This window comes from Triplophysa dalaica, chromosome 18 (genome assembly GCF_015846415.1).
Source record: "Triplophysa dalaica isolate WHDGS20190420 chromosome 18, ASM1584641v1, whole genome shotgun sequence".
Taxonomy (NCBI): domain Eukaryota; kingdom Metazoa; phylum Chordata; class Actinopteri; order Cypriniformes; family Nemacheilidae; genus Triplophysa; species Triplophysa dalaica.
The window spans coordinates 1385829-1407500 of NC_079559.1; the positions used below are offsets into that span (position 1 = coordinate 1385829).

Below are 21672 nucleotides of genomic sequence, written 5' to 3' on the forward strand. Positions count from 1 at the left end.
AATTGAAGCAATTTGTGTTATTTTGCGTGGTGTCAAAAATAAACAAATTGCACTTTTTAAATAGGTCAAGTTTAGAAAACAATAAGTTAAAGTTTTGGATGGTTTGAATCATCCGATAAAAATGTTTTACAGACCACAGTGAAGTTTTTACTCGTATGACAACAATGCAAGAGACATACACACAGTAAATGATTTAAGGCTCAACTTCATATCTACAATAATGTCTGTGGATAAATCTATTTTATTAAGACTTTGCAGTTTTGCCTTGTAAAAACATAAGACATAACTTATAAATTATCTTTATTATTATGCCTCTAAATTCAATGAAAGAGAATTCACCACAAGGTGAGAAACAAAAACAACTTCAACATGAATAATAAAAATGATTTGTTTTATTTCTCCCACCAGCCGAGTCACATGATCCCATAAAACTGTTTTTCAACAACTACACTTTTCACTTAACATGTATCTACACAGCTTTAGCATCAACGTATACTTGATAAAATATGTTTTAACATTTGCAACATACATTACATACATTTCATGCAATTGCATTGTATGGTTTATTTTCATTTCTTTATTTTAAACGCATCTTTTTTCTGAGATGTTAAGCGAAGGTGGGTTAGGTAAAGCATATGTTCATATGACGTAGGCCTAATTGTGATATATTCTAAATATATTTTTCAATATTTTCCCCTTATCCATTAGCAGAAAACATTGACCCATATACTCGTCATAACGCCTCCTTTGATCCGCGGATACTTTTATCGCGGGCTTGTTGACGCTATTACATTGTATCTGATCGGCGCTCTCTGATTGGTGGGCGACAGCGTTAGGCGCGCTCTGATTGGACGGAGGCAGCGCTGGGCGCAGCACAGGAGGAAGCGCCGTTTCCGGCTACGAGCGACCGAGTGAGAACCGCTGAATCCCGACGAGAAATCCGCTGCTTTCGGGATCTGCCGGGTGATTTTCTCCGCTATTATCCCGCGAATACGTCATACGGGTTCCCAGCCAAGCGTTCGTCCGGAGCGAGGCGTTAAGTTGCGGCGAAGGCGCAGGGTTTGCGGCACCGACGACCGGCATGGCCCGGGACTACGACCACCTCTTCAAACTGCTGATCATCGGTGACAGCGGTAAGCGAAGCCGCGGATGCGGGACGGGAAGCGGGCCTGAGCGAGGCCTCGGGGTCTGGTGTTGGTCTCTTCGGGTGTCTAATAGAACAGTTTTGATGGCTTATAATGATCGCAAGTGTTATTTAACGGAAAGCCGAGCGCTGTTTCCGCTATTGCGTTACTTGTCTACGGGCTGGAGGTGCTGGGCTGGGCTGATCAGAACTGACAGGCCGGAGATCTAGTGTGTGATCTTCTGTAGTCTTACCTGGCTAATAAAGTGCTGACTTTGATTTGATAAATATAAGAACACAAATGAACTGTACAGACATGCATTTCGTGCATTTGGAGGCAGAAAAAATACAGAACGTATTTAAATAAAACAACTTTATTAAGTATTTGCGTTAGATAGCAAAATATTGGAGTGGGATAACAAATTATTTTACAATCACTAAATATTACCTTGGCACAAGTTACTTAAGAGCTGTTGTGCACAAATTGGACTTTATTTTATTTATTGGAGTGACTTTGAGATCTAACGGAATCTGTTTCTTATCCACATAGTTAAACACCAGAGATCTGGGTTATATAGTTTGTCTCTTTGAATGAAATATTTAATAAAATAACTCGATAAAGGATTTGTGGATTGTTTCATAGCTGGAAGGGATTTGAAATGCCTTGTTTTCTAAGCATTAGTAGATGTGACTGAGTTTCAAATCGAAAATGAAAGCAGTTAATCACATCTTTTATAGTTAGTGAGAATTGCTGGAGAAGTTTTGTAAACACAAACATCTCATGTAGTTTGTCAAGTATCATGTAGAATCAATGTAAAAGACTGCAAAAAAGTATAATTGCGAAAATGAAATGTCATCAGCCGCTGTAGATGTGTTTGCACTGCACTTTATTGACTGTCAGAGGTTGTGGCTCTTGTGGTTTGAGTTTTTCACCTTCTCGTGTGAAGCAGAACACGAGTCTTTACTCAATAAGGATGTTCAGATGAGCCGGGCTTCAAGTAAAAACATGTTTCATTTATATGTTGCATTTTGAGTCGCTGGGTTGAAATTTTGATAGATTAGATCTGGACACCATTTTATGATTTCCATTAGAGTGCATTTTATTGTTTCATTCAAAGTTATAACTTCAATTTCAACATGTCTTAGTATTTAGTATTTAAGCATACACATGACCAAAAACATTTACATTTATGCATCTGTCAGAGGGTTTTATCCAAAGCGACTTGCATTGCATTATTCTATACATGTGTTTCTGAGGTTGTGCGATCCCTGCGATTGAATCCATGACCTTGGTGTTGCTAGCGCTACACTCTGACCACTGAGCTACAGGAAAGCAAAAAAATAGAATAGACAACAATAGTTATTTTTTTGTTGTACATTCATCTTGTTAAAGAATTGACAACATTTGAGGATTAAATGCACTGAAAATAATCTGAGTTTTAAGGGAGATCTGGATCCTAACCTGCAGCTGTAAAAATAGAAATCCATTTACTTGGGTCACTGGCAGCTCAACCAACAGGATTAATCAGACATTGAAAATATTATAATGCACTTTATTACCTTACTTGTCTGATTACTTGACTTGGTCTTTTAGACACATTTTTAAAGGCGGGATGTCCGATTTCTCTTAGCCGTTGTTAATGTTCAAATCACCAGAACAGACACACCTCTACCCCATCCTTCACTTTCGTCAGCGCTCGGCCGGACTGTCCGTCCTGTGCACTGTGCACTTTACTGCTGATTGGCTACAAGGTTGTTTTGTTACTCGGCCCGATTTTGTCTAAATGAACGTAATTCGGAAATCTGACACTCGCCTTCAATTGCAATGTTACTGTTTGGCCAATATATCGTAACCCCCCCCACCCCCCTCCCTCCAGATGTGAGTCCTGGTCACTATAGTACCGCATTATATCACACACAGACACACTGTGTATAAGATCTGTACTGTATGGCTTTTTATTTGAGTTTTACATCTAAAAACAAAGATAATCAGCTTTTTTAACATTCTAGTTGTACAGCGGTCATTGTTCAATGTTCAGATTCTCTACATTATATAACAGTTTTATTGCTGGATTCTGTGAAAAAATGTTGAGTCATTAACATGAATCTTGTGGAGATGATCTTGATATTATTATCTGTCTGTAGATGTTTAAATAAGCTGTAGTTAACCGTTCACAGGTTTAACCCTCTCACATCATTGTAAATGTGTTGTATTGTCAGGAGAATGTGTTCTTCTCGTCTGAGCTGGTAAATGCATGTTCTACAGAAAGCTGTATGTGTTTGAGTTATCTGTAATGAGTAAATCTGAACTTTGTGCATCACAATGCTGTCGTCATCTGTTCCGGTGAAATCTGCTGCATCACATCTGCTCAGAGTTTCATCATTCTTTAATATATATGTGTGTGTGTTGCAGGTGTGGGGAAGAGCAGTCTCCTTTTGAGATTCGCAGACAACACTTTTTCAGGTGAGATTGTGTCACAGTCTGTCAGCAGAAGAGCCGTGAGGAGATTATTAAACTAACATTATTCTGCCGTCTATGAGAGCAGAAGATGCTGTATGTAGCACATGGAGTGTGATGTTCCTTAAATATTCTCCTGATGAATGTTTATGAAACATTGAATACGAAGCCCAACCCATGAATGTTCCATTTTGATGATATATAACACTCTTTTTAATGAATAAAGGTTCATGGGATTGCAGGATGTTGTCCTTCATGTCTATGTGTGTTTCGTAGGTAGTTACATCACCACTATAGGAGTGGACTTTAAGATCCGGACGGTGGAGATTAATGGAGAGAAGGTGAAACTCCAGATATGGGACACGGCAGGACAGGAGCGATTCAGGACCATCACCTCTACGTGAGTTTTAAGCGTCCCCTTTAAGGCTGGAAGAACATGATTATGTGTTTAGATGTTAAGAAGACCCAGAGAACACACTTTAACATAATGCTCATAAAAGAATCATCTCACGTCAGATTTTTGCTTGCTTTTATGCTTATCATTTCTACTTTACTTATAGATTCTTTGAGGGGTTTACTGGCAGAAGGTCTGGCTAGAATAATAAATCATCAACTGATCAGATTAAAATACTGTAAATCTAGCATCAACCACAGAACAGCTAAAGGTCTGATCTGTTCTCAGATCCGTCACACACAAGCACCTTTTTTATCAGTAGTAAACAATAGATTTTCCATATTATCGTTTGTGGTCATCACGCAGACGCTGAACTTTGTGTTGCGAATGCTTTTCTCTGTACAGAATGAGAGTTTTGTGTTTGCTTGCGTGGCCGGACCTGACCGGCGGTTAACAAGACTTCAGCCTCAGGGAATGTGTTTGAAGTTCTTCATTAGTTTTATAGCCGCTGCTGGAGAGAAGAATCGCAGAGTTTCAGTTTACACTTCCAGTTTTAGGTCAACAGGGAACGTTTGATGTGTACCTGTACTTACACTTACACCGGGGTGATGGGAATTTGAGATGCTACACGTGCACTTTCTATCAATTTCTGATTTGGGAACTAATGCAAATTTTTCCTTTCAATGCCAGTAAACCATCAAGTTGTAACCCAATAAAAAGATATTAATTGGATGAAATCTTTTGGCAGGAAGGTAGTCTAGAGAATGTGGGTTTTACTGCATAGAAAAACTAAAAGCGGACTGAAAATAAACATTGTTTTTCTTTTATTTGTCTTTTATGATGGTCATTAGGTTTCTAATGTGGGAATGTCCGCTGCTTCATGTTTATGGGATGTTTCCTGTTAGTGAGGCAGAATGGTGACAGACTCCACCAATGACAAGCCTTTCAATGAGCTCTTTGTGTGTGTTTAGAAGAGGCATGTGGCTATATATCATAGAACTGCTGAGAGGATCAAAGGCATCTGATCGTTCTGCTCCCCCTGCTGGAGCTTAAGAGAACAACTCATTGACTTTTCACTCATTCACACGTTTTATTTCTGTCTGTCAGATATTACAGAGGAACTCATGGGGTGATCGTGGTTTATGACGTCACCAGCGCTGAATCCTTCGTCAACGTCAAACGATGGCTGCATGAAATCAACCAGAACTGTGATGATGTGTGTCGAACATTAGGTGAGTTGAGACTTGGTATTTTTATTTGACGGACTAATCTCAGTTTCAGTTTTGTCATTTTTACATCAAATTGTTTTCAATGGTTTAAAACTGTGGAGCACAAAAACACTGAGATTATAATCTTACAATTGCGGTGCGATTCACGATACTGATGGCACGATACGATTCCTTCATGCAATTTTGAAAACAAACAACAAATCACATAAAACTGAATAATACAAAATAAACAAACTAAGAGTGTGCTTTTCATAGATTTTTTTACATTTTAAGAAATATCGGCACAACCACGTTATCTAAGTTTGCACAAAACACCGTGGCCCCTGCTGTTCGAAACATGTATTGCGGTTCAAATAACATCTCAACCGGTTTGAATCATCACATATTTTAAGCGATTTTCAACCGGCTCATGTGGAATCGTTACATCTCTTATTTTGACATGAATGATTCACTGCATGATTTAGGGAATCGTGAAAACAAACACTTGTCAAGTAGTGATTTGACTCCTCTTTCTTGGTTACTATTTGTGGAGACGTCACTTATGTATTTAGCATATTTTAATGTATATGGTATGAGCATAAATGTGTTCATAGGGCAGCATGATCCTCAATGCTGGTGCCATTGACATAACGCGACAAAGCCGTGTTTCTTTCTACCGTTCACACTGTCAGTTTTTATGGCATGGTATTCATTTTGTTTAATTTCTTCCGTCAGTGGGCAATAAAAACGATGACCCCAACTCTAAAGTGGTGGAGACGAATGATGCTCAGAAGTTTGCCGAGCAGATGGGCATCAGCCTGTTTGAGACCAGCGCGAAAGAGAACATCAATGTGGAAGAGGTGAGATCCTCCTAAAGCCTAAAGCTCTCTCATGTGCAATAAAGTTAGCGTGTTTTGTTCACGATTGACGTTGTTAAATGACAGAGTGATGGATGCAGTAACGGTTGTGTGTGTTTCTGGTGCAGATGTTTAACTGCATCACAGAGCTGGTGCTTCGGGCAAAGAAAGAATCGGTGGCCAAACAGCAGCAACAGCAGCAGAACGATGTGGTTAAACTGGGCAAGAATAGCAAACGAAAGAAAAAATGCTGCTAGTGGATGTCCACGGGCTCGGCCGCCAGCAGCCTTCACATGCACACGAACTGTGATCGCCTCGACATGACCGCAGAAAGATTTCACAAACACACCGAGCGGAGAGAACGGAGAAGCAGTCCTGTCTGGACCCATACAAACCGCAAAGACTTTTTAAACAGATAATGTACAGATTTTATTAGATTAAAGGACTTTTATGTGGAATTCGTGGTATTTAATAAAAGATCCTCCTCCTTTCTCGAAGGACAAGCGAGCTGACGTCGCCAAACCGCGCAGATCTCTGCCGTCATACTCATTTTACTGCGATATATTACATCTCTTCACACGCCATCTCAGGAGCGAATTTTGTTTTTTTTGGCTTCTCTTTTTGTTTCTCTGAGGAATGTCAGTGTTTTCTTCAAGAACAGTTTTTTTCATCAAACAGTTATAAACATTCACTCATTGTGGACTCGGAGTGAAACCCATGCCAATGACTGTACAATTTTTCATCTTTCGGTGCATTTTAAGACCCAATCTGTCAGACGGAAGTCAACTTTGGTGTTGGGACTTTTTAAATATAGGATCATAAGCATGTTCTTTACTTTCATGGGGTGAATTATGAGCTGGAATGTGTTTCTGTGAGTTGTATTTCTTTTGAGCTCTTGTGAGGTTTTCTTCTGGATTCTCTGCTTTGTTTTCCGTAAAGATGAAACGGAAGGCAACGCTCTCGTCATCTGGCAGTACGGCTGTTCTTTCTCAAAGCATTTGTGGTATGCTCCAGTAGTGCCGAGTGTGTATACCTTCCTGATTTTAAAATGGGATTTCATCCTCATGCAGCCGATCGATGTTTTTCTCTATACAGTCACAAAGCAGAGTGTCAAAATAACAAACGTACTTGCGTATCGTTGGAAGCGATAAATTTCTAATATCAGATGTAAAATGTAATTAAACACGCAGGAGAGTTATTACGTTATAGTGTTCAAAGCCAAACTTTCATTTCTCGAGGAATGCCATAATCGAAATAGATCAAATCCTCAGAATCTCCCTGACACCCCTCACGTGAGCATGTGGGTTTTGTGAAAACCTCTCAGAAAACTCTGGCCAGTTGTTCTAGAAGTGTTAGTCCATTGAGCCGCGATGAATCCTGACAAGTGCTGTGAGCCAAAATCAGCCAACATGTCCATGCAAACTGTGCTGGACGACAACAGCTGCGGTTATATTATACACTGGAGAAAAGAACTGTGTAATGGGCCCTTTATGAATCAAATCATTAATAAATATTTTAAAATAATTAATATTTGACACAAACATTTTTGTCCTGGTCTTTATTAAGAATCGTCAGGGAGCATGTTCCACATCTCAGTTTGTTGCATGTCTGCAATGATCCTCGTGTGTTCTTACCGACGCAATCGACGTCGAGCATTTTTATTCAGGTCGATACGTCACAGTGCGTTACACGTCAACACATTGGAAGCTTTCGAAACATGGAAATATTCTAAACATTTGTATGTCATTGGAGTTGACTTCGGAAAAATTGCAATTTGATCATAATAAATATGCATTCTTGCTCCTAGTCAACTAAGTACAAATAGCATTGGTTCTAAAAGCATAAAGAAGGTAGAAAATCTGTCCTTTTTACATATTGTTTAAGAGGATATCTACAAGTATACTGTACATATAAACAAACTTTTGTCTGCAGTCTTTTCCTGGAAGTGACAAATGTGACAAACACTTTATAAATCACTTTAAATTGAGGATTTCTTGTTTTATTTTCTAAGATTTAAAGTCCTTTATTTTGATCTCGTAAGATTCACGTTAATATTATGAATTTGTGGAAGATAAGGATTAATAATTGGTTTTGATCTTCATGTAATATTGCAGTGTTGTCAGAAAGTGCATGTCAGAAAGAACCGGTGGCAGGTTTAGAAATCTATTTGCTCTACATTCTGTATTATTTACCCACACAACGGTCATAATCTCATCTTGCTTTTTCCATTCGAAAAGTCTCTTTTATACTGTAATCTATACTTGGTGTTTCTAGTCAGACAGGGAATGAAACAGACACATGAAGACCTTTATGCTGAGTTGAGTTGCTTGTATCCGTGTTCCAATTCACATATTCATTCTACAGTATAAGAGACGCTGTAAATATGGACATCGTGACCATCCATTCAGTTATTTCAGCGGAAGACGACTAAGTCAAAGAGTTTATGCATTTAAATGTTAAGTGATATTGAATGATACGGTCATGAATTGAGCTAGATGAAAACGGATGTGTCTTGTCACAAACTTTTGTTATTTTATGTTTCTATTAAAGATGGCATGAAATAAAAAATGTCCATTCAAATTGATTTACACAGTTTTGCAGTATTCATTATAAATTATCCGTGCACATTATATATATATTTATCAAGTTGCACTTATATATAATCATAAACGTTAACCTCATCCCTCCCCTCCATATATCCCAGTTGGAACGCAGGGTGGATTACAAATCTGACTCCGTTTTGTTGGCAACACCCAACTTTTAACGATCCAATCAGTACTCTTAAGAACGGAATTAAGTCCCGCCTTACATTTTTTTCTCATTCCAGAAGTTGTTTCTCTTGGATATACGTCACGATACGAAAGAAAAAACAATCGGCACTTATAGTATTTATTATCGTATTCTGACTTATTTCCGAGTAAAAAGGAATTTCAAAGGATAATTGAATGGGCGTGGCTTGGTTATTTTTGCTGCGAATTGATTGGATATATAAAAACAGCTGTTGCATTTTGAACTAGCAGCAGACTGACTGTAGAAGGGGAGGAGTTAGCGGATGCTCCGCCCATGCCGTCGAATTTACGTCATTTGAGATGGATAGTCATACAGGGTGGAAGAGCATTTTCAGATTTTAACTGAAGATGATGAGCCCACATGAATTTGAGAAAGAAAATGACCCCCATTGATAAGCTATTTACCATAAACGCTACAATATTTCATGAAAAAATACGAATTATCATTTTTAATTTCACTGGGACTTTAATGATATATCGTTCTAATGCTGTTCTCACTGCATCCTTATAAGTGTGTGCTTCACCAGTTATGTGAATTGGAACGCAGCCTCAGTGTGATTAATGTATGAAACATGATTCAGACATTCAGTTTAGAGTCACAGACACACAGACAGGAGAATCTTGCAAAAACAGCTTTTAAATGACAACAGGACAGAAAGTACAAAGTCAAAGTAACATCACACGTGTAGAAGAAAAGAATCTTTAGAGATGACAGAGAAAATGTGTTTTACATACAGAACAGAAAAGACAGTTAGTACTCGGACCGTGAAGAGATCGAGAGATTGAGACTGCTGTCTGATTATTACATCATCAGATGAGATTGACTCTGATTGGTCAGATGCTATGTAAGGGGTAGGTACTACAGAACTAAATTATAATTTTGACTGATTTTAGAACAACGTACAAAATAAAGTTGTATTTTCAATATTTTTTGCAGCGTACATAATGCATTCGCCGAGTGTCTTTTAATGGCCATTTAGTTTATTTAAAGTGCTGTTAGAGTAAATGTCATTTCATATAGCTTTTATAATATTACTGGTATGGAAGGGTTTTTGAACAATGAAAAAAAGTGTTTGATGTTCTATTATATGACCAAGGTTTGTTTTTCCTGTAGTGTCTCCCACTGCAGGCCGTCTCAATAATCTCTTTATATTCATCATTATAGTGATTATATTTATAGCATAATTTCTGGAGTATAATCTGCAGCTTTAACAATCAGACAGCAGAACAGAACACCACTCAAACATCAGAAACATACAGATCAGACTACACCAACAAACAGATGCTTACATGAAGATTTTTCTAAAAAAGTTATACATTTACAAATATATCGATTCCTTTTTATTCCAAACCTATTTGTGTCTCTATGCGTATAAAAATCAATCTTTGGGTTTCTCCGAACCAAAAATCACACAATGAGAAAGAAGACAGCTGCATAGCTTTGCTCAAAATCTGACCGACCTTAACTGACACACACACACAAACGCACACTAAAGTGGAATCGCATACTAGCAGTATGCATCTTTGAGTTTGTGTGTTTGTGTGTGTGGACATTCATCTCTGATGCTGTGTCGTGTCTCAAGACACAAAATGAAGCACATCTGCTCTTTGGTTTATTCACATCACAGACCGTGATCAGGACGGAGATTTTGGAAACAAAAGTGTCATCTCAGATATTTCTCCTGAGAAAAAGAGTCAAAAATCCCCTAAATGTCTCTATAAGATGTGTCCATTTCACAGCTCCGTACTCGTCATGGATTTGAACCCTTTATTTCTTTGGTTTTATTTTGAAAAACGAAGACTAAAACTCATTCGTCTGACGTTTATTCTTTCGCCGGTTTCACAGACAAGACTACGCCTTAGTAAAATTTGGATATTTAAGTCGCTTTCATTAAAATACCTTTTACTAACGTTTTAATGGTGTGCATCTTGAGACAAAACTATGGCAATGACATATTTTAAGATATATCAGGGCAATTTATTTTCAGTTACTTTCATTTGAGTTTGGGACTTGTCTTAAAGCTATTGCACGTTGAGTCCGAAATTTGCCTCGGAAATGTCAGCACGTCAAAAAATAAATACGACCTCACGTAGTGTCAATCACATTTACACACTGCCTCCGATAATTTCCTGCTTTCCATCCGTAGTAAGCATTTTGAGAGGCATTTGACAATCCAGAGACGCCGTACAAACCAGCGCTAAATACAACAAAAAACACGTACGAAATTTTCATGTGCATAGACCATTAAGCCTCGTTCTGTGAAACCTTAAATTTGACGTGCCTTTCTAGTGACCGTTTATAAACTTCAACATCTTCGAAATAGTTTTTAATTAATTTATTAGGTGTGTAGGTTTATTTCAGACAAGCCCTGATGCACAGCACTAGAGATGTGAAAAAACCAAAGATCAAATGTTTCTCTGCGCCCACAGATCCAGAAAAAATACTGAGGATGTTTCCGTCGAACCGACACATTCCCATTCTTCTATTCATATATTAATACTTTGTGCTGAGTTTAAAACTCATACTGTTTTACCATGTTTACATTCACTGAGGATTTAGTCTGGATCTGGTGATCTGGTGTACATCTCTCTTTTAAACCCTCTGTAGTGTAGTTCGGCCTGAGTTTAGTCTCCAGTGAATCCAGTCGTGTGTTTGTGTCGTATCTCTGGCAGTGAGGTGAGGTGATGCTTTCTGAGGCACTCGCAGGAGAAACGCACCTCTGATAGGGCCGGAGAACCCTGTCAAACCTGTTGAACTGACCCTGAATCAGATGAGTTACCCTATCAGAGAGAAAGAACACAGGCCGGACCTCAGAATGCCCTTCTCTCATCGGAGGATTGGAATCTTTCTGTCGGAGGATTGAGAGGACGGATAAAGTGCAGAACGGTTTCGAGCCGTCAATAGACTGATTTATAGTGACTAAGTTTGTATTTCTTGTTTCCTCACATTCTCTCTCTCTTTGTCCTCGTCAGTTCTTCTTAAAGAATGAAAAGAGGCGCTTGTCTCCATCAGAGAGGCGATGAGATCTTCTGGAAGGTTCTCCTCCTTGTGGTCCTTTAAAGGAACATGGAGAATCTCTCCACTCGTCCTGATGTTTATCCATCAGCTGTTGATTGATAACTCGGTGCATATCATCCTGAGAGAAAGAGAGTGAGAGAGAGAGAGAGAGAGAGAGAGAGAGAGAGTCCCTTCATTGTGTGTACAGAAGATGCACAGAGAGGACAAACATTGACAGACGGTTTGGGGTGAAGTGAGACGGATGAATCCGAGGACATGAAGGTTTTTTTCACACATGGTTTGATTGGTTAGCTGTTTATCTTAACTACAGCCCTCTATGATGGTTCTTGTGTTTTTCTGTACTCAATACTCCAGTGTGAAAACACCCGATGAAGCGAAGACATCCTCACGCAACAGAATGACACGATATGGTACGATGGATACGGTGCGACGAGCCCGAGCTCACCTCTAAGGCAGGAGGGGTTTACCACAGGGGAGAAGGGGTCTGTACGGAAGCTGAGAAAGGCCACTAGATCAGAAACCACAAGAGCCACACAGTGAACAGCCCTGAGGAGGCAAACTGCAGGCGGAGAGAGAGAGAGAGAGAGAGAGAGAGAGAGAGAGAGAGACAGGAAAACTAAGGAGTTATACAGGGAGAGAAAGACAGACCTAGAGATAAACACTCACATTCAGAGGTCAAAAGAGACGGAGGTCAAGAGCATTTCTGCTATGATAAGCGAAACTCAGAGCATCACAGCTGATCACACACACATACACTATCATCCACTTAACACATACAGAGAGAGAGAGAGAGAGAGAGAGAGAGAGATACACGCCGGGAAAGACAGACAGACAGACAGAGAGAGAGAGAGAGAGAGAGAGACAGACTGAAGCTGTGATAGCTTCACATCAAATCCAAATGTTTAGTGCTGGATAAGAAAATCTGAACAATGCTTTCACAAGCAAACACCCACCATGATGCTGAGAGTGTGTCAGGTTTTTTTTTACATGTTTCTGTGTGGTTTATAATGTGTCTTAGGTGGTTTCTAGTGTTTTCTGGGTGATTTCCAGTGTTTTCTGGTAGGTTTGTAGGGTGTTCTGAGTGATTTCTAGTGTTTTATAGGTGGTTTCTAGTGTTGTCTGGGTTACAGGCCTAATTCAAAGTGCTCATCCTCTATGATATTCTAGTTTTTAGATGTGGCTCAGCTCCTTCAATGTCTCAAGACCGCTTCAGAAAAACAATGCTGATCCAGAAGAACGTCCTGTTTGAGTTTTTAACATTTCAACAAAACAAAACACAACCAACAGAACATTTACAACTGAATCAAAATGTCAAACGAACATCCTTAATATTAAATGATATATTTTAGATCTATAATAATCTTTCCGGGCTTCCGTTCTAATCATTAATAACCGTCCTGCTGCAGTTGATGTCAGACAGTATTTCATCTCTTCAGGAGTTTAATCCTGTGGTTGTTCAGGTTTGTGTGCACGTGCGTGTGAAATTCACCTGCCAGGCTTCTAACTGCTGAGACAGGTTGAGTTTCTGCTCAATGGCGTCCAGCAGCTGACTGTTGAGTGACATGATGTCCATCTTACACTTGCCAAGCTCCATTTCAACCGCTTTCTTCCTGTAACAGAGAACGGAAGAGCACCTCAGCTATCACACGTCTGAATCATTTATGTCTTAACAGAATTACAACTTTGTTGAAATCATGAAGAATGATTGTGTGTGTCGTACTTGGCAATGGCTTCATCTCGGTCTCGTATGGCACTTTGTAACGCTTCGTTGGGTTCACTAACTTCTACCATCAGTCTCAATCTCTCAGTCTCTTCTCTTGAAGATGAAACTTCCACAGAGAGCAGCGCCACCTAAAAAAAAACACAGGACAGCTTAAGCCTTAAGTGTGATGTTTTCTTTAATATTCAATTTATTTAGTTTCAAATCTAAGTTGCTTTTAAACCCAAAATCTAAAGCTTAACAAATGAAGAAATGAAGACTTACCTGATCATGAAGCTGCAGAACCTCCTCCTGACCGCAGCGTGTTTTCTCCTGCTCTTGTTCATACAGTTCTCTGAGTTCTCGAAGTTCTTCTCCGAGTTTACGCACCTGCTCCTCCAGAACCTCCTCATCACTGCGGCGAGAACCCTGAGCACACAAACACACGGAGTGAGAAAGTCCATGTCCTTCCCTTCGTCTGTGATCACATGTGAAATGTCCATCTGTAGCATCTCTTGTGGTAAACGGACCGTTGATTCGTTGCCGTCCAGCAGGTTTTGTGTGAGTCTGCGCAGCTCCAGCAGACTGGCGTGTAAACTGCCCGTGGGGACGTCTTTAGCCGACAGCGTCTCGGAAGACTCGTCCATGGATGAGTCTGTGGACAAGGCGGAGTCTGTGATGTCATTTCCTCTCAGGTGTGAGCAGATGGAGCGCACCTGACAGTAAGCCTCCCAGAGCTGCAGCCGTAGCTGAAAGAAAGAGATGCAGCACCTTCAATGAGCCCAACGTCTCCAGGACACATGAGGTATTTGTGTCCACTTGTGCGGTTTCTATACATGATGTTGAGAGTCCATTCTAATTCATTACTACCAATATAAACTAAAGGTAAAAATGTAAAAATGCAGAAATGGTTGTGTGAGAGTTTCAGTGGGCGAGATTTAGTAGTAAGAGGGAGAGAGGGCCTGAAAGAATTAGTGAGTGAGTGAGTGAGATAGTGAAAGAGGGAGTGATTGGGGGAGATCTTGAACGAGTGAGTGACCTAACTTTGAGTGTTTGTGTATGCGTATGTATGTTTGTTTGTGTGTGTGTGTGTGTGTGTGTGTGTGTGCGTGTGTCTGTGCGTGTGTGTGTGCGTGCGTGTTTGTGTATATGTTTGTCTGTGTGCTTGTGTGTCTGTGTGTCTGTGTGAGTGGGTTTGTCTATCTGTGTGCGTGTGTGTGTCTGTCTGTGTGTGTATGCTGGTGTCTGTGTGTGTGTGCGTGTCTCTGTGTGCGTGTGTGTGTGTGTGCGCGTGTGTGTATCTGTGTCTTTCTGTGTTTGTGTTTGTGTGTGTGTGCGTACGTTTGTGTGTCTGTCTGTGTGTATGCTGGTGTCTGTGTATGTGTGCGTGTCTCTGTGTGCATGTGTGTGTGCGCGTGTGTGTGTCTGTATCTTTCTGTGTGTGTGTGTATGTGTATGTGGGCACGTCAGTGTTTGTGTGCGTGCATGCGTTTTTGTGCATGCGTGGACTTTGTTTTAATATGTTAATGACGACCTAAACTTGAAGGATTAATGCACACAGACTTATGGGGACCTGTATCACTGTGGGGACCAAAATTGAGGTCCCCATGGGCACAAAAGCTTAAAAATTGAACAAAACGATCATTTTGCAGATCTAAAAATGCTAACAGTTTTCTACGATCTTTAGGTTTAGGGGTTGGTTGGGGCTAGGCGATAAAATATAGTGTTTGTACAGTATACAACTCCTACGGACTGTCCCCACGGAGATAATAAAACATACTTGTGTGTGATGTCTGTACCTGTTCTCTCTCCTCCTCCATCTCCTCCTGCTCCATGCTCTGCTCGATCTCACAGAGAAGACTGCGCGAGTTGGATGTGAAGCCTTGAAGACTGCGTTCCTCCGTCAGTTCCTCCAGACGAGAGCTCAGCTGTCTGTGAGACGTGCGCACCTCTTGTAGCTCAAGCTGACTCTGTCGCAGCTGTGTGAACACATGAGAGAGTTACACACAGAAACACACCTGAGAGAACACAGGTGAGCACACTGCCCCAGCTGGTTCATGGTCACAACATTTTTATAATAAAACGCCTAAATAAAACAGGTCATGATGAACGACTGAATTAAAGTTATCCACCCCAAATGTAGAATTAGCATTTTAAAAAAATGAAGCCTTTCATTGTGACAATATTTGCATGGCAATAGAATATTCTGTAGCAGAAAAAACGAGGTCACTCACCTGTAGGTCTTTCTGGTGACATTGTCTCTCCATCATCAGCGCTCTCTCTCTCAGCTGGTCCGCCGTGTGTTGAAGCCGTTCGTTCTCCTGCAGTATTGAGTTCACGCGCTGCTCCAGCTCCTGCTTACGTTCCGCCAACATCTTTATCTGCCCGACCAAACCAGGGAGAAAACCGCAGGTTACCAGCGTCGCCGGGCATTTTGCAAGCGTTCTTTCTGGAAATGCCTCCCAACATTACTCACACCAGAAACAAATGAAACGACAAAACTTCTTTAGACCTAAAACAATGAATCACAACGAACTCCGTGCCCTTGTCAGGTTTGGAAAAAAGTTGCAAACGTGGTTTAGAGTATTAGGACGAACACTCCCACAGTTCTTGGTATGCCGTGTTACCAGGGGAGTAAAGCAACACCTCCAAAGTCAGGAATGTAGAGTCGATAAGTACGATTTCTGTTTAAAACACTGAGAGGAATGCTTCATTAAACCCCAGAACACTTGATGAACGTCTCTGTTATGTGTTTTTATATTAACTCTGTGTAAAGAGACGTGCAAATAAACAAGTGTTATTAGTCTCATATGTTTCTCTTAACGTTTCTTTGGAGGAATAAAAGAGAAACAAATGAGTGTAATCGTTGAAAAACATGAAGAATGTAGATTGTCGAGGTCAAATAATCTAGATTTGAGTAAATGTGATGAGAAATGTTTGAGTTCATATTGAGATCTTCAATAGTATTGACTTTTTATTGTAGATGAGACAAATCTGAGCCCAGTTTGAGACACTATTGACATCTCTTCTGAAACTCCAGTTGTTTTCTATATAGTCTCATTGATGTCTGGGGGAAATAATCAAGATATTACAGAGACGTCGTGTCTTTCCTGTGGTGCTCAGTTATTGTCTCTGTCACACTGCAAAAAATGACATTCTTATTAAGCATTTTCTTTTCTTTTTAGGAAAAATATCTCAAACATCTCAAATCAATATACAATTATTTGACAAGAAAAGTGACCAAAGATCTCTTTTTAAGGAGAAAGATATATGAATTAAGTAAGTTACGGTAAAAACAAGAAAATCTGCTAATGGGGGGGTGAAAAATCGACATTTCTCTTAAGAACCAAATTCAAGTTTATTTTTCTCACCCCATTGGCCGTTTATTTTTACTCACATAAAAGAGACGATATGTCTTAGGTGCCTTTTTTTGTCAAGAATTGCATCTTTATTTAGGATTGTTTTTTATATTTGTACAACAAAAACGACAAAAACACTTAATTAGAATGTTGTGTATAAGGACGGTGAAATCATTCATGTTGAAAACATCCTTTCTTTCGACGCTGGCTGGAGTGTGTTGTGCTTGAAACAAACATGAAACTTTTGGTTTCTCTCCCTCATGTTATGACCTAAATCTGCTAACCTACTTCACAAACACTGACTCCTCTGAGAGAAACTGTACTCCGCTCGGCACAGGAACACCTGCTTTCAACCCTTCAGCCATTCTAATCCTTTCACATGTTTTCTGCTCATCTCTAAATGTTCATTTACACACACATGCCGTCTCGTTAAACATCAGGACATGTTGCATACTGCGTTTTCTGTTCAACACAAGGCCCATGTAAACACGGTTGTGTGGTTGTCTTGTATCCCAGCAGAATAAGAAGATGAGAAGCATCCCCTCTCACTGTCTGCCCGTGACGACAGCTTCAGGAGGATCCAGACACTGCAGCATTCGGCTCTAAAATAGTTTCCTGAGACTCCACCGGCAAGCGTCTCTTACACAAGCACTGATGTCTGTATATCAGATCTGTTCTTTGGACGGCTCGACCCTGTATCGACAACCACTCGCACGCTGAATTAACCTCCATCTGTGTGCAAACCCATAATAACACAACACCTAAGAGACATGCTACACAACTCTAAACCGCATTTCCTAATCCTTGAGCTTTTGTGTTGATCAGATATCATTTCTTTGTAAAACTCATGGTCGGGCTGTTTGTGTGACATCCGTCTTCCATCACAGGAGGATTTATCCTTCAAACAAAGGAAATCAGAGAGGATTATGGGAAGGTGGGGTGTTTGGCCATCTGCTTCGTCTCATAGACAGAGTTTGATTCGAGGCTGGTTAATGCTACAGTGTGTGACCGGCAGATTGTTTTGATGTGAACCTTACTACTAAAACTCCTGTAAAGACACATTTTAACATGAACGGAGGCGTAAATTCACCATCACACGCACAACAGAGCTGATGTGTGCCGACCACGTGCATTCAAACACATGCGTGACGTGTATGAGTATTCATGTTCCCTAAGACTGATGGATCTCTTTAACTGCGTATCATCTGCAGATGTCATGTTCTTCTCTTCCAAAGCCTGTCGACATGGACATCAACATCCCAAATAAGATGAACACAAGACACGGCTGATTCCAGGACTGATGTTGCCAAGGAAACAATGTGATAATCTCCCTTGTGAAAAAATACTGTAGTATATTTAGTATTCACTGTAGGATATTTTGGGTGCGTCTCCCTTGGCACTGATCACGGAGTCGGACATTTTAAGGGCTCAATCGCGAAATCCTTCAAGTGCGCTGAAACTTTACTTCCCTCAAAGTTCCCACAATGCACCGCAAAAGTCAGGGATCATCGGTGCTCACTATGTTCCCTTAGCGGAAATCCCGTGACGTTATTTGAAGCCGTTTAAATGAAATCGCACGAGGCAACACAATAAACTTCATGAAACACGGCACAACGTTTGAAAAAGACAAACGCTTTTATGTTTAAATTTCGACAGGCAGACAACACAATCTACTTAACAGAAAAATTAAAGCGCTTCTCATGTGTGTTTCAATCAGTAAAGTCGTCAAAAAGTTGAGAGATGTCGTTTTGCCAGCTGTGAAGTATCATTTTACATTTGATACAATTTTAAAGTGAATATTAATGTATATAACAGTATGTTTCTGTGAGTAATAAACATAAAACACATGGCATGTAAATATTTCATAACATAATTCATTATTTACACTGAACTCATTTGTCGGAACTTTAAGGTATTGAAATAAAAAGTGAATTTTTTTGCTTGACTCTTCGCTATGTTTATTACTTTTTTACACATTTGTCCACAGTGCCGTGCTGGTAGACGGTTCAAGGCAAATCAACTTTAAAATGCAAATAAATTAAGATCACAAATACTTTTTAAGATTTTAAGAAACAATAAAACAGCAATTAAATTGATTAAAAATGTGAGTGTGTATATAAAACTAGACTTTGAAACAAAATGAATATGTACGAATGCACCTTGTGTTTTAATTTCACTCTGAATAAACGTGTGATGTGATTGACAAATAAAGGTGCTTCAAAAGGTTCCTCCACGCCATAGAAGAACCTTTTGGTTCCATAAAGAACCTTTAACATCTTAATTAAGAAAAATAATACAGACATAAATGAATGCTTCTTTGTGGAACCAAAAATGTTTCTTCTGTGGCATCGCTGCGAAGAACCTTTTAGGCCCGATTCACATTTCGCGTCTAAAATCATGTTGAAAACGTGAGGCGCGCCTCTTTCTCGCCTAGAAAACTGTGTGCGGCGTCTAAATTTATGCTGGGTTTACACCAAACACACGAACAAATAAAGTTCCTTATTTTCGCGTGAGTGTCACGATCTTATTATGTTGCGAATATTTTCAACCTTCGTGCAAGACGAGATTGGCGCGCGTTCACAGAAATGACGACGAATGATTTGCGTCTTTTCGCGTCTTTGCATTGACTTTGTACGTATTTTACTAACGCAAAACGCTAAATTCACATTTGGTGTGAACCCAGTGTTAAAATAACGAAAATGTGCACGGAAAAGACGCAAAATGTGAATCATGTAAATGTAAATCTTCAACTTTTTTTGTTTTGATGCTTAAATGTAAAAGCATAATTTTGCATCGCACAATGAAATGAGATGACAAGAGATGAGTGTGAAACACGTGCAGAATGAGCTTCTGAGCACTTACTTCAAGGCCTTGCTGTTAAACGCAGAATATGAAACAATGAGGGAGAAAACAGAAGAAATCAGAAGATATTCACGTATATCAAGATGTTTTAAGTTTTGCTATTGGCCGGTTGTGAATATTGCTCCTTAAGAGCTCACAAGACAAAGGTTACAAGACATTCAAATAGACGACACAATTGTTTATAAATAGTACGATTATAGGACATAGCTCAGATTGTTTTATCTTGAATTTAAATTTGATGAGAAATAAATTGACATTTTAAAATTCTTCATTGGTTTCATTTCACCTGGATGCTGACGGGGTCACAACTGAGAAAATAAACACCTCCCATTTGTGCTTTTTTCCATACAGGCTTACATCAAAAGATAAAGACAACATCCTCACCTCGGCCTGCTGGGTCTCAAGGCGTGTCATGTGCTGGTTGGTAGAGATGCTTTTTTCTCTGAAATCATCCCGTAAAGTGTGAACCTGAGTAGATAACTGCTTCTCCACTTCAGCAGCCTGCAGACACACAAACACACATTCATCATCATGTTATGCTTATTTTAGTGACCATATCTCTTTCAAGGGTCTAAAAAAGAACTTGAATTGCTGTTGTGTGGCTCAAAATATACTTTTTTTTTAAAGTGAAAAGTTTATAAAACATTACATAAACATGAATATTCTTAAACGCCCTGAAAGATTTTATTTATTTATTTTCTTAAATAAGAGAAAATTACTTTTCTGTTCCAAAGAAACGTTGGTTTTTAGATTACAGTGCAAGAATCAAATGCACCGCATTTTCAGCAGAATTATCTTTCCTGTTCTGCTGAAAAGAGTCAAGTTTCAGAGGAAGGTTTGTTTAAATTTTTGTATAAACTATGTTCCCAAAAAAAGAGTGTTTTTGCCCCACTAATCTGAGTGTGAGTCATATCACAGAGAAACTCCACCCACACACACACTCACACACACACTTGCTATTTCACAATATCTCCAGAACGTTCCTGTCGAGACGCTTGTGTGTTTCGAGCCGATTGGATGCTTGTGATCAGACCTTTGCAGTCGTGAAACAAACACATTTCCATCATCAGCGTGAGTGCAGTTGTGAGACTCGCATCATCTGTGAACGTCACCATGGCAACCCCAGAGTCCCTTACTGCGTCAGACAAAACGCCAATGAAACTTACTGTACATCCGCTTAAACTTCGCTGGTTTACTCAGATACAACTGCTAGTACAATGAAAGAATGAGATATCTGACATCAAGCAAACTCAGCACCAAAACTTTTGTACTTTTTTCTGATACCATCACTGCCAAAGTACCCCAGTTTTTTTCTTTAAAGATTAATGCTTGTTATTTTTTCGTGTGTAAGGCAACAGTTTACTAATGCGAGTGGAATAGTGAAACGTAAAGCTTGTCTATTTTTAGCACAGTAATCTCAGTGACCTTGCTTTACTCTATACTGGCACAGATGACAGCTTTGTGTTTACTCATGAAGAACTTTCAGACTTTCATCCTTTGACTCAGATCACTTTGCTTTACTTCTCATTACTCTGATATCACAGTTTAAGACCAGAAGCCTTTAACCAGCTTTTTTATGTTCCGTCCTCCTGCCGTGTTTAAAGATATCACAGAGAAAACGTCTCATTGTAAAGCACTTCACTACAGTCTGAAATCTTGTTAGCTCTGGTGTCATTGTGTAACACTTTTGTTACCAAGATCATTTTAGAAACAACCTGACGATATTGTTTTGCTAGTCCGAGGTTGATCTGAGCAATTTGTGTCTTGATAATGTTCCTCCGAAGATAAGATATCAGAATTTGTTGTTGGTCTACTTGAGGACGGTTGGAGGCCATGACATCATTTATTCAGCATGTGGAGAGACGAATTAAACTGGAATCATCTCCAGCAATGTTTCTCATCAA

General features: G+C 39.6%; 2 protein-coding genes across 2 annotated transcripts in view; one reads left to right on the top strand and one right to left on the bottom strand.

Annotated features, from left to right (window-relative positions):
- The first annotated feature begins 879 nt into the window (after positions 1-879).
- rab35b (RAB35, member RAS oncogene family b) lies at positions 880-8624 on the top strand. The gene is made up of 6 exons (XM_056772787.1): positions 880-1133; positions 3537-3587; positions 3858-3981; positions 5083-5207; positions 5919-6043; positions 6169-8624. The coding sequence occupies exons 1-6, from the start codon at positions 1082-1084 to the stop codon at positions 6295-6297; spliced, it is 606 nt and encodes a 201-aa protein (XP_056628765.1). The 5' UTR covers positions 880-1081; the 3' UTR covers positions 6298-8624.
- Positions 8625-8765: 141 nt separating this feature from the next.
- The window catches only part of bicdl1 (BICD family like cargo adaptor 1), a 19631-nt gene continuing 6724 nt past the window's right edge, over positions 8766-21672 (bottom strand). Inside the window, exons 3-11 of the mRNA XM_056772789.1 lie at positions 20153-20269; positions 19769-19780; positions 15782-15928; positions 15347-15526; positions 14078-14296; positions 13833-13976; positions 13569-13699; positions 13338-13458; positions 8766-11966 (exon numbers count right to left, since the gene is read on the bottom strand). Of these exons, the coding sequence (XP_056628767.1) occupies positions 11799-11966; positions 13338-13458; positions 13569-13699; positions 13833-13976; positions 14078-14296; positions 15347-15526; positions 15782-15928; positions 19769-19780; positions 20153-20269 (1239 nt within the window). The 3' untranslated portion in view covers positions 8766-11798. The remainder of the gene's footprint in view (positions 11967-13337; positions 13459-13568; positions 13700-13832; positions 13977-14077; positions 14297-15346; positions 15527-15781; positions 15929-19768; positions 19781-20152; positions 20270-21672) is intronic.